Below are 12,985 nucleotides of genomic sequence, written 5' to 3'. Positions count from 1 at the left end.
TCCAAATTGAAGGCAAAATTGCCCATGAGAGGAAAAATGTTTTCCGCGGGAGAGGAAGTTGATCGCCGGTCATCGCCGTTGGTCGCCGCCCGCCCGCCCGCCGCCGGCCGCCCGCCTCCCGTCGGTCGCCCGCCGCCGTTGCCCGCCGCCGGCCGCCCGCCTCCCGCCGGTCGCCCGCCGCCGTCGCCGGCCACCCGCCTCCGCCGGTGCGCCCGCCGCCGCCGCCGTCGCCCGCCTCCCGCCGGCCGCCGCCGCCTGCGGTCGCCCGCCGCCTCCGGTCGCCGGCCGCTGCCACCGGTCGCCCGCCACCGTCGCCGCCGCGGTCGCCGGCCGCCGCTCCGCCGGTCGCCGCCGCCGCTGCCGGTCGCCGGCCGACGTCGGTCGTCGGCGAAAATTATTTTCCCGAAACTTTTTCATATTGGTCGCCGAACACCGGAAAATTATGTTCCGGGAAAACATTTTTCAGGAAAATGACTTCCGGGAAAATATTTTCCAAAACATCAAACGAACGGAGCCTAAATGTATTTGTATTCTCCAAAGGTCCCTTCCCAAAGTTGAACCAATCGGCCCTAAGAGTGACACATAGCGCTTTAAGTTGCAAGAGACTGATCAGTCCCGCAAGAAGTACTTTTCTCACATCTTTCGCTCATTGTGCTTTTATCATTCAAAATAACATTAGGTTTAATGAATCTTGATGTTATAATTTAGCAATTATTGAAGACACTAACATTTTTAAACTCTTCCTATGAATTGTTTTCGTTGAATATTTTTATTATATTCTTTGGATATCACACTAATTTAATTGATTTCGTACAACATTTCCTTATTTCATAGAACAACGTCAATTATGAATTTTCTAATTGTTATTGAGTCCCATCGTTTACATTATATGTGATGTTAATTATGAAATATTATCTTTATTTTGTCCGAAAGAGGAAAAATTCATATGAAATATGATACAATTCAACAAGTAATTTAAGTTAAAAAACGTATTCCATTTGTATACAAATGAACAGAATTGACGGACTACCCACCCATCGGTGGTCACGTTGGTTTGCGCTCAGTTCCTTTCACGAGAGGTCCTGGGTTCAAACTCGCCCATCGGTGATTTAAGTGGGGGGCGTGGCGGTGGGATGCTGCGCTAGCCCCCCTCGATGACTAGTTGGGCATCACCGCCGGTTTGAGCCCTGGCTCGCCGGACGCGCGGACACCTCGATTATAAAAAAAAAAAAAACAGAATTGACGGACCACGTGTATGCTACTAGTAAATATTAACGTGAATCTGTTGTTTATTCCAAAATGGAAGATTAGAACCTGGGAAAAACAAAAAAGAAAAAAAGAGAGGGAACAATATAGAAACTCCAGGTTCTTTAACTAGCATTTTCAAGATTACAATTCACTCTGGCGGTTTTTATCACGAACAATCGCATAATTTTATTCGCGCACTGTTTATTAATTCAATTATTGCTTCCCTATTCTATTCATTTTCCCACTATTTACCTTTCAATTGTCACCTTGTTTTTTTTGGTAAGATAAATCCTTTTAATACATGTGTAATGGGGCATACTTTTTAATTAAGTGGGATCATGCGAAATGTCGGGAAAAATTCAAATAAGGAGTAAAACTTTTTAATTTCGTTTATCCCCAGGCGAAGATTTCATCTCGGATCCTCCTCGATAAAATTTCTAAGTCAAGCAGCTTAATGTCGGATATAAAATAAATTAATCATTAGACAAAAAAAAAATAAAAAAATAAAAAAAATAAAAAATAATATATATATATATATATATATATATTTTTCCTTGCCGACAAAATTAAGTGGACGCATACCTTTGAAAATGTTCGTTTTTTTCTTCTTAAAGGGAAAACAACACAAATAGTTCATGTACTTTGACCCAATGTATAATGTGATCCCTAAAATTTTCATTTGTTCAATGTGGTGGATGAATTTTAACTCAATGTGTAATGTTATCCATGAACTTTTAATTTGTTTAATATCGTCCATGAACTTTTGTTATATATTCAATTTAATCCGTGAACTATATGAAAATGTTCAATATAGTCATTTCATTAATTTAAGTTCAGAGACGAACATTAAGCTAAAGTTCAGGGATTATATTGAACAAATTAAAAATTTAAGAACAGCATTACACATTGGATCAAAGTGCAGAAATTATTTATGTCGTTACCCTTTTCTTTGAACCAACTAAAATCCTCCCACGAACATTTCCGCGACCTCGCTCGGGTGAGGACGGGGACTATCACGCGCCCGTGGCAAGGCAAACTGCTTTAGGATGACTGGGGCGATGAACCGCGTGCCATCACAACCGTTGAGCCTGTACCGTCACGTGGGTGAGGGCCCACGAGAGCCCATCGATATAATCAGCTGCGAGGCATCGGATTTCTCTCTCTCCCTGATTTTCTTTTTGCCCCTCTCCCCTGTTAAAAAAAGAAAAAAAACGAAGGCTTTCATTTTTCATTTGGGTCAAAATCCGCGCTGAGTCCTTTCGCCAGGAAAAAGGTAGAAAAAAAAAACGGGAGGAAGGAAGGGAGGTCGCAGTTTCTGCGTCCTCTGCTCAGTCCGAGAGCTTTTCTCCTGCAGCGAAGAAGAAGAAGGGAGGAGGAAGGAGGAGGGTGTTTTGCTCTGAGCGCGAGTCCGAGCTCGCGCTGCTCTCGCGTCCGAAACATGGGCGGTGAATTGAAGACCGACGATCCCATCTCCCGCCGCATCGTCAGAGCTTTCCTCGACTTCCTCTCCTCTGGTCCTCCCTCTCTCTCTCTCTCTCTCTCTCTTTCTCTCTCTCTCTCTCTGAGTTGATGCTGCGCGCAATCACTCCGCTTCCGCTTCCGCTTCTTCGTGTGTCCCCCGCTCTCATTTGGGTCGATGGCTTTCTTTTCTTCCTTCTCGCGGCGGTTAATGATCGATTCGATCGACATTTGCTGCTCGTTGCTGCTGCGCGGGTGTGGTGCATGATCTTAGCTGCAATTCGCAAGAGTTGCCCTGGGAACAGGAAAAAAGATTGCTTTTTGGGCAAGATTTTTCATGGTAGAGGTAGAGGTGGCCCATGCCCTTTTAACGAGCCGCCCGAACTAATTGAGTTACAGCGCGATCGCTCGTCTCGGGTTGTTGTCCTAGTGTCCATTTTCGAGTCCCCAAGCCATTCACATTTCATATGGGTCAGTTTTTCGTCCGCATTTCCATGAATTGTTTGGTCTTAGAACGCCGATGCTGCTTTTCTTTCTTTAACTGAATGGTGTTCTGTAGGGAAGAAAAAGGGGAAGGAGCAAGAATGAGCGCAGTTCATACCGTTCTCCTTCTGGAATTATATTGTTTGAGCGCCATTCGCATGAGCGAATCCTTGTTTCGTAGTGATTGCTGTCAAAGCTTATTCCCGCTTTTGATGGTTGTTTTTTCTTGCTTCGGAATAGTTGAACCCACGCCCGGAGTCGATGTCGAAGGTCTGGAGGTGGCCAGAGAATGCCTAGCGGAGGCCTTCAAGGTGGATTTGTCTTCCGGTGAGGATGACCAAGTTAGACCTGATTTGCTAGTTGAAATGTTCAAATCTCTTCATTCGAGTGAGCATCGACACGACAACTTATGTCTTCAAAGTGGAAGAACTTCAGAGAATGTATCTCGCCCGTCCATTGCTCAAACTTCTAGTGGATTGAATATACTAAAGTCGTCGACGTCTAAGGTCGTGGTAATCTTTTATTGTAATTTCTATTGACTTCTTCTCTTACAAATGCGTTTTCGTATTTTCCGGGTGTATAATTCTGTTGGAGAACCTTAGTAAGTTTCTTTTTTGAGCTTGATATCTTTTATAGCTAACTTTACTTTGGATCTTACCTATTGGTGCTTGTATATCAGTTGGGGACTGAAAATTCTACATTTGGGGGTTCCCCAGGTCATCCTGATTTTTGCCTGATTTTCTACTAGCTAGTAGGAGGTTTTGAACATCTAGAAATATCTATACTTGAATCTTGTTAACCATAATTATGTACTGGTGGGACCTAAGGAATTCTGTCTTCAATATAAAAAATTTTCAGGGCTCTTTTGATATTTCAGTTAAAGTTGGCTAGACTTGATGCACATACTAGAACATGGGTTGGCTGTGGATTTTAATATGTTGGGGAAGGGGGTTTATACTTGAAATTTTTAAAGGAAATGGGACATGCAGCTATCACATAGGTTATGTGTGAATTTACCAATTAACCGTAGGAAACACTATTATGTTCGTCTACTTCGGGTTTTGTCTAACTTTCCTTTTCCATTTTTGATTGATTAGGATGGGCTTCAAGAAGGAGAACCTCATGTTTTGACAGAATCATCTAAAGATGAGCTCTTTGGACAATTTTTTGCTGCACTTGAGAAAGTTCACTTTTTCAAGCCTACTTCTGATGGGAACGATGACATGGTCCAACTAGAGAAAGTGACTCGCCTATTTCACAATGCTATAAATGTATGTTGTACTGACTTGTTGTGGGAGTTTATGGTAGCGTTGAATAGTGTTCACCTTAATTCGATCTGCATTGAGTTATTTTAACTGCGTGATCAATATAGTCATTCTTTATCATGTGCACGTGATTTTCCCTGGAAAGTGTGTCATGATGCTTACTTTTGGTTGGCGAACGATTGGCCCTTAACCAGTTTTGCTTGTTTCCCAGTCTGGGTAAATCCGGTGTGAATTTGATTAACAGAATGGGTTGCACCAACACATTTGTATTAGCGTTGTCATTGACTTTGGTAAAAATGATTGCTTAAAAAACACAGGTGTGACCTGATTTTACTTCATTGAGGAAACATTGTGCAACCGGACTCGCATGCAACCTAGAAGTTGATTTATCATCACTTTAAGTTATATGTTGTTCTTGGTCATTTGATATGCGAATTATCCTGGGTTTTCCCTCCTAGATCTAGATTCTGTCTGTTTCTCTACATCTGGACCTCTTCTCAATAAAACATATCATATTACCTATCAGGAGATGGAAGGATCTGGATGCCAGCAATACAACAAAACCAGTTTGGCAGAGACCTTAAAATCACAAGGTAATAATAGCTTTTCTCATTTTGTCTGGTATTTTGTGTTTACAACAGGAACTTGAAAGTTGATTTTAATTTTATCCTTCTGATTTAGATACAAGAGCTAGCAAGAGAGACTGACTATCACTTGGAAGAGTATAAAAATTGATGCCCCTGTTTTATTTGTCTCTAGTGATCCATAATTAATCTTAAATTGACAGAAGTTATTTTTGGCATGATGTGATTTTTGAGCTAGTTACAAGCTGTTGTGACTGTTTTTTTCTCAGGCAACAAGGCCATGCAGTCAAAGCTATACGCTGATGCAATTGAGTTGTACACTTGTGCCATTGCACTTTGTGAAAATAATGCTGTCTATTACAGTAACAGGTGCAGCAATACTTATGAGATTATATTGTTCTTAACTAACAAAAGTTGAAAATAGTGTAACTTTAATAAAATATCTTCTTGTTGCTTTTCCACTGTTAAAATTAGTATCCGCAGTATGCCGCCAAAGGTAGGACCTTGTGATTCTAGCACATTTTGCTTTAGGCACATTGTTAGAGGATTGTGAATGTGGTAATGTACAAGATATTCTGAACAAAATTAGGAGAATTATTTTTTGACAGAATGCATGTAATAGTTCTGTAGCTATTTTGACATAATCACGTTATGAATTTCACTGGTAGCAGGGCTTTTCTTAGAGCAAGAATTTTCAGGGAATTGGATGTTCTCATGAGCAACCACCATTTAGCAGATCATTTTATTTTTTGAAAGGATGGATGACTTGTGTTCTTGTCTTATGAGTTTGGCATACTGGCTGGTTACCATTTAAGTTTCCCACACCTTATTTTCTGTTATTTCGTTCATGGAGTTATAGTAGTGGTATAGTAATGCAGCCAAGATAGTGAATTTTCTTGCAGCATTATTTTGGTCGCAAGAAATTGGTATCTCTCTCTGAAATTTGAGTTCTGAATGCTAACAGAGAATGCAACCAATTCAACTTTAGGTAAAGAGAACGCTGAAGCGGCTTGTTTAAAAGAACTACTCGCATGAGAAATAAAAAGTCTGTAGTGGCTTGAATATTTTTGTTAAAATGGAATTTAACTATGATAAGTGATCAGGAAAAAACAACGTATAAGGTATACCATGGGTAACTTTTCATCACTCTTGATTAATTGAATTATCTAAACACCTGACAGGGCAGCTGCTTATACTCAGATTGGCAAATACAATGATGCAATTAAAGACTGTCATAAATCTCTAGAGATTGACCCAAATTATACAAAGGCATATAGCCGTTTGGGTACAGCATATTACGCTCTGGGGAAGTATGCTGACTCTATTGATAAAGGTTTTAAGAAAGGTAGGCTCAATACTTCTTTTACACCCATCGGACCTCAGTGTTCGCATTTCATATTCATATATTGGAGCCGAGTCTAGTATTGTAATGGCAGCAGGTGTTAACAATTAGAATTCACTGAACAGCTTGAATATATGCTAATTCGTTATTTGTCAAAAGAGTATGCTGTAACTAGGTGTCTCATTAATGCTCAAGTGGTTGTTTTCTTCATTTTCCTTAGATGAAATAACAAATGGTTGGATAAGAGCTGCAATTCCTTGACCAAGCCAGTGCAACATAATATTGACTTCTTGGACCTCTTGATGTAATGTCAGTTTTATATGCTTCCTGTATTGTTGGATCATACTCTCCTTATCATCTGAAGAAAAACACTTGGATTTTCTGTTAGGTTAATGTCTCACTCTTATTCTCTTCTGGTGAATGGCATTATTGGTCAATGAGTGTGTTCTACCTGTTTTATTTCCATATTTTATTGATCAATGTTGCATAATATATGCAGCGTTGCAACTTGATCCAAACAATGAATTTGTCAAAGAGAATATTCGGGTTGGGTTAGCTCTCCCTCTCCCACCCTCCCTCCCTCCCTCCCTCCCTCTCTCTCTCTCTCACAATATCCTGTTGGACTATAGGTTGCCGAGCAGAAATTGGAAGAATTACAGCAGAGAGAACGTAACCAGGTAATATGAAATTCTAATTTTCCATTATCGTGGTCTGTCTAAGTTAAGTGCACCTCTCAATTGGTGCTTCACTGTTGAGTATCGGCTCCCTGACAATGAAGAGATATAATGTAGCGAGTTGAGATATGGTATTTGCCAAGACCTACTTTAACGATCTATTGCTTCTTGCCTGCTGCCCAGGGAAGTGCTTCTGTCAATGCCCTGGTCTTATCATAAAGTTCTATCTTCTAACACTTCCATGATTCAATTTCCACGAGATGTAACAAGCTACTTGGATGTATTGGTTTTAATGTGTGCTTTACTCATCTTCTCATCTTATGCGAAGAGCTTTCTTGATACTTTTTCGGAGTAGCTTAGCGTACTTCTCTAGGTTTCTTTTACCGGCATTATTTTCGTATGTCTTTTGTCATTGTCATTTGCAGCCCTTTTTAGTAGCGTTCGCCTTTATTCTACATCTAATAAGAATCATTTTTGCCTTTACTGCAGTGGGACACTAGTTCATCTAACCATACTAGAGAAGAGTCTGATAGCCAATCTACGAGTGGATCAAGAAGCCATGCTACTCCACCGCCTTTTACATCCTTTCCTTTTGATCCTAGCACAATTCCCTCAAATTTTGCTAATATATTCATGAATATGGCTGGGAATGAATCTAACAGCCAATCTTCCAGTGGATCAGAAAGCCGGGCCGCTCCACCTCCATTTGGTTCTTTCCCGCTTGACCCTAATGCCATTCCTGTGAACTTGTCTAACATGTTTACAAACTGGGGTTCAACCGCATACCAAGGACAAGAACAACATTCCCAAGGAGAAGGGATAGGTGACCCTGAACCACTTGGGCCTGAGATAAGAATTGGTGGGAACATTAATCTGAATGTGGGTGAAAATATGCCTGAGGATATATCTGGGGCATTGAGAAGTGTTATGGAGATGTTCACAGGCACAGCTTCACGTGAAAATGCACAAGATGGAGCTGATGGAAGATCTGCTCCTAGCTGATGCATCGACTCATGTTTAAGGACTGTCGATGTCATGTTCTTTTTCCTTTTTGCCTTCTTCTGACTTGAAGATTTTATGTGGATTTTTCATCCACGTTTACAGATTGATTGACAGTAATCATAGGTTAACTTAGCATTCAGTGTTTCCTGAAGCTTTTTCTTTTTCCTTTTTTTTTTGTTCAAAGGAGGAGCTTTTATCAACGCAGAATTTTTCTTATTTTCGTAATATGAGCCAACTCAAGACTTTTTCACGGGGCTCCTCAGTTTTGCTTCTGGTTCTAGCCCCGCAGTAGGTAGTAACTCTTCAAGCTCGTTTAGTTGGTGATGGTTACCAGTGATTCTTTTTTCGGTAAATCTCGTACTTCAAAGTTTTGAAATTTTTGGTGCTGCGACGTTTCGCCAGTACGACAGTATCATGTCACAAACTGAAGTGCGCGTCTGATACTGGTGTTTTAGGCTTCGACTTCATATCCTAGTAGTCGTTTTCTACAATAAATCGAATGTTAGCTTTTGGTTGGTGTTCATGGGCCACAATAAAATTTGCATCATGAGAGATGTCGAATGTTTAGTCGAACATTCGCGCCGGAGAGGTGATGCCCCAAGATTTCAAATTGCGACCGGAACTATCCGAAGCATGAAAGAAAGTTAAAGCTTTTACTCTAATGGCTTTTTGAAATTCGTATATTTTTTTCATGCCCTATGATCAATGCAACTCTTGACCAGCCGAGTGATATTGAGGGCTGAAGGTGAACTTAAAATGAGGCTCGTAATATCGGCTCTTGAGAGATGCTGTAAACAACTGCTTCAGTGAACAGTATTATCATGACTTACAAATTTCGAATAACACCACACTCTGTGCACAAAAGTTTGTCTTAATCTTCTATATCCTCGTCAGTCAGGAATTTGCCCGTTCCAGGATTCAGCGCGGCGATGAAGAAGAAGAGGACATTGAACAGCACGAGGGGCTCGATCTCACTGATGGGCACTCCGGTCTCGATGTTTAGCTGAGCTAGAGCTCCCTTTCCGGTGATGATTTCGCCGATCAAAGAGAAGGCGAACCCGAGCTGAGCCAATCTTCCGACGAAGAGCTCATTCGCTTTCGTGAACCCGAACAACGGACCTAGCACACAAGACGACGGCAAAGTTTTTCAGGAGCTAAACTCACTTTTGTGTTCATGGCAGCCGTATATTCTCGAAATTAATTGACTATTTTAGTGGCCGTGTCTAAGATACCATGCCGGAATAGGCACAATTTTCATTCAAATTCATCTCCATCTGCCAAACTGTCAAAACAAATAAAACAGTAAGATGCTGCTACATACCTCCTTCCTTAAGACCTAGTGCCGAGCGGAAACTTTTGCCGGGAGGGATCACAGCCCCATCGATCCCAGTCGGGGGGTCATCGACGAACCGCCCACGGTCTCCAAGAGCTCCAATGGCTCCGAGCAATGTGAAGAGGATGAAGAAAAGGAGGAGAGGCTCAGCCTCATAAATGGGGACCCCAGTCTCTAAGTTTAACTGTGCAAGAATTCCTTTCCCCGTAATTGCCTCACCCAGCAAGGATGCCTGAACATAGTTTTCCAAGACTTCATATGATGCATTGCACAATGTGAAAGTTTTATGTGTGTGGGTGCATATGCCTGACAAGATATACTCATTTACTTGACCTTTTAACTTGTTAACCCAGTAAGGCAAACGTTTTTTACTTGGATCTTGGCAGTCTGACAAAGGATAGCACCGTGAGAAATGCTAAATGTACTGAAAAACTTTTCCAAAACGCTCATCTACGGAATCATGTCGCGAACTTTTGTCGAGCGGTTTTGAAGTCACTCTGATAGAGTGTAGAAAGATAAACCTTCGATCATATATAACACATTTTAATTGCCGTGCCGATTAGTAATGCTTCTTAGTAAGCGATACATGTTGCATTGCTCTAAAACAATGTAGTTACACTGATTAGCAGATTGAACCCCTAAACTACCTCTCAAACAATATTGTCCTGTTAATAACTTACATGCTGAAGCCGCCAGAAAAAGGAAAAAGAGATTAAACGGAAAACAATAAACCTACTGAGTATACTCCATTGTACTAGTCAGAATGGTCAATGTACAGTCTTTCAGCATCACTGACCAAACCTTACCACTTGGACATGAAATCAACTCCACTAAACAATCACAGTATACTATGGTTTTCCACTGTCAGAGATAAGATAACCCGTGTAAATGCTAAAAGCCACCTCTCCATTCAATTCTTGAACTCGGTTGGTCATCAAGAGAAACATATGCTCATGCATGTACTAGAAAGTGCTGAATGACTTCGAGCAAGAGCAGAAGAAAAAAGAGGGAACTCACAGCAAAGCCAATCATAGCAACACGACCCACGAAGAGCTCATTCTCTTTGGTGAAACCTATCCCACCAGATGTCCCAAAAATGCCATCTTCCACCTTCGGCTTAGCCTTCTCCACCTGTCAACCACGCAGAAACAACACAAGCCCAGAACAGAATTCACACTCAAGATTCAACCCCTTTTCCTCTAAAAACAAATTCAAACATGACGAGCAAAGAGAGAAGGAAGAGAGAGAGAGAGACCCTCTTAGGAGGGGCTTTGGTCTTGGACTTGAAGAGAGCAAAAACTGCAGAGGAACGATGAGAAGCTGCAGGCGGAGGAAGTGGGCTAAACAGGAGATTCTGAGAGAAAGAAGATGAGTTAGGCCTCAATCTTTGGATCTGGAACTGAAGCAAACGATCAGGTCTCTTCAAGTCCACCGAGTGTCCCGAGACACTTGGCATGAGCATCATGGTTTGAGCCATTCTTTCTTTTGCAGCTTCTCACACGCACTCTCGACTCTCTCCTTCTCTCGCTCACACACTCTCTTCGTTCACTGATATTTTTGGAATGGGCTGAAAATGGGGATGGTTTTGGTTTGTTTAATATGAGGAGGTGGGTGGCTATGGCTTGAGCTTGCATGGAAGAGATTTGAGGATATGGTTGCGAGATGTAGCGATGGGCAAATAGAGTGACCACGTCTCCTCTGCTGTACTTTGTGCTTGTGGAGATCATTTTTTGAGGTTCCAAGCATTTTCACGAGAAAATGAACTTTCACATGAAACCTCCGACACCAGATTTTGCTGCTACGGAGCTACTTAAGTGTTGACTGTGGTCCATCGAACGCGGCAGGAAGAGGTTGCTTCCTTCTCCTGAAACCATGGGCTTCAAAACGAGTTTAGAACTTTGGATTCTTGCAAAGAGTTCGACGTGACTCAATCAGGGCCGTCTGACTCTTAATTATCAGTTCTAATGACGAAGGATCTGTTGTCATTACGTGTATAAAAAAGTTACTGTGATTACGTGTCATAAGTCATTTCTTTTCGTAAAATGAAAAGAAAAATGATCCGCGATTGCATAATCATTATAGAATAACATGTGAAGAAATAATGACAAAATTCTGATATTATATTAAGCAACATCGATCATATTGGGGAGTGACTCCACTACCGGCAATTAAACTTTAGTACATATTCAATTGGGTCATGAAATTTGACATCGATCGTTAATTCGTAGAAATTTATGTTTGAACGATATGATGCTCTATAACAGGAAAGCTAAGCAATTTAAAAAGATAAATCCATCAATTCGAGAAAGAATAAAACAAATTCATTTTGTCGATTCTCTTTAAAAAAAAAAGAAGAAGAGAGAGAACAAATGCATCCGCACATAACAATTCCTCTAATTACAACAGCCCAATATTTTTCTCACCTTGATAAAAATTAGAAAAAGAAATTAAGGTCCTGGAATGTTCAGGAGTACAATGAGTCCCACCCAGTGGTTGCACTTGTCCATCACAGACAAGTCACTCCCTCAAAAAAAGTATAAATAAAAATAAAATTGAAAAGGTGAAGAAAACCTAAAGCAAAAAGACATGGGTTTGGACCCAAATGTGTGTACCCATCACTGTAGCAGCAGGTCCTACAGGCCAGGCCTTGCTTGTGACACCCCATGGATCCACTTGAACCATGCTAATATTGCCCTTCCTTGTCATTTTCCCTATTCAAAAAGTTCAACGTTGCTCGTCTCAACGTATGCTGTGTGCCCTTAAAAGAGTGGGTATGTTTGCCCTTTTAATGTCGAGGTCGGGTGATGTCTCGGATCGGTGTTATCAGGGCATTGTCATGACTGGAATTAGAAAATTCGGAGGGGCAGGGGAAATTCTATATGATGATCTGCCGCCACGACATGGCACCAAACGGCGATTAACATCGGGTTAGTGATGATTATGGCCCCAAGCATCGGTTGCATGTGTTGGTGTGGCAGCCCAATGGGGCCTTGCTTCACTATGATGGGCTTTGGCCCAACGAGCCCAGTGGCAAAGGCCACAGCATTGTGAAGTTGCAAATGCTAACTAAGTTTTGGCCCAATACACACAGGCCTGCTATATGCTGTCCGGCCCAAGTTCCAACCCAAGCCTCTGCAACTAACTATGTCAACCAACCAATCCTTCAGTGAACAAGGAAGACAATTGCCCGCTCAACTGGAAATCAGACCTAAATGATGACTTGACTGACGTCTGCGTTTGTCTTGCTCACTCAAATTAGGTGTGATCAGTTCCCGGTCCAGTCCTGTCCCACCCAAGAACCGGGCACCGGGAACCGGACTAGCTGGTCTTGGATCGGGAATCGGACCGGTCACGTAAAAGTTCTTGCTGTTCCAAAACTTCTTTCTATACTCTGCATTAAGCAAATGAAATATCTACCAAACTTGGTTTTTTATGCAAACAGATGACATGAAACCCGAACAAATCTGTGGAAAGAGTTGATCATATTACATTGAGCAAAATCGTCAAGTTCCTTGTGACCTGTCTTTGCCGAATGTGTAGAAGACGTGCATGAACAACTTAACAAAAAATTAATGGATCATGTTGTTTCCACCAAA

The 12,985-nt window shown here is 41.6% G+C and overlaps 2 protein-coding genes across 2 annotated transcripts; one reads left to right on the top strand and one right to left on the bottom strand.

Moving 5' to 3' along the window:
• Positions 1-2,603: 2,603 nt before the first annotated feature.
• On the top strand, positions 2,604-8,207 carry LOC115664147 (small glutamine-rich tetratricopeptide repeat-containing protein 2). The gene is made up of 9 exons (XM_030586092.2): positions 2,604-2,762; positions 3,430-3,695; positions 4,287-4,460; positions 4,981-5,047; positions 5,308-5,407; positions 6,220-6,383; positions 6,880-6,926; positions 7,010-7,057; positions 7,544-8,207. Exons 1-9 carry the CDS (start codon positions 2,687-2,689, stop codon positions 8,054-8,056), a joined length of 1,455 nt encoding a protein of 484 aa, XP_030441952.1. The 5' UTR covers positions 2,604-2,686; the 3' UTR covers positions 8,057-8,207.
• A 595-nt stretch (positions 8,208-8,802) lies between these two features.
• Positions 8,803-10,968, bottom strand: LOC115664148 (photosystem II 22 kDa protein, chloroplastic). The gene is made up of 4 exons (XM_030586093.2): positions 10,645-10,968; positions 10,407-10,520; positions 9,378-9,621; positions 8,803-9,175 (listed from the first exon to the last, which is right to left on the bottom strand). The coding sequence occupies exons 1-4, from the start codon at positions 10,864-10,866 to the stop codon at positions 8,928-8,930; spliced, it is 828 nt and encodes a 275-aa protein (XP_030441953.1). The 5' UTR covers positions 10,867-10,968; the 3' UTR covers positions 8,803-8,927.
• Between the last annotated feature and the right edge of the window lie 2,017 nt (positions 10,969-12,985).

Source organism: Syzygium oleosum, unplaced genomic scaffold, assembly GCF_021117445.2.
Source record: "Syzygium oleosum isolate NSW1041296 unplaced genomic scaffold, Sole_v2.1 Sole_v2.02, whole genome shotgun sequence".
NCBI classification, from domain to species: Eukaryota; Viridiplantae; Streptophyta; class Magnoliopsida; order Myrtales; family Myrtaceae; genus Syzygium; species Syzygium oleosum.
The sequence above is the reverse complement of the archived record's forward strand: the minus strand, read 5'-3'. Positions and strand labels throughout refer to the sequence as shown.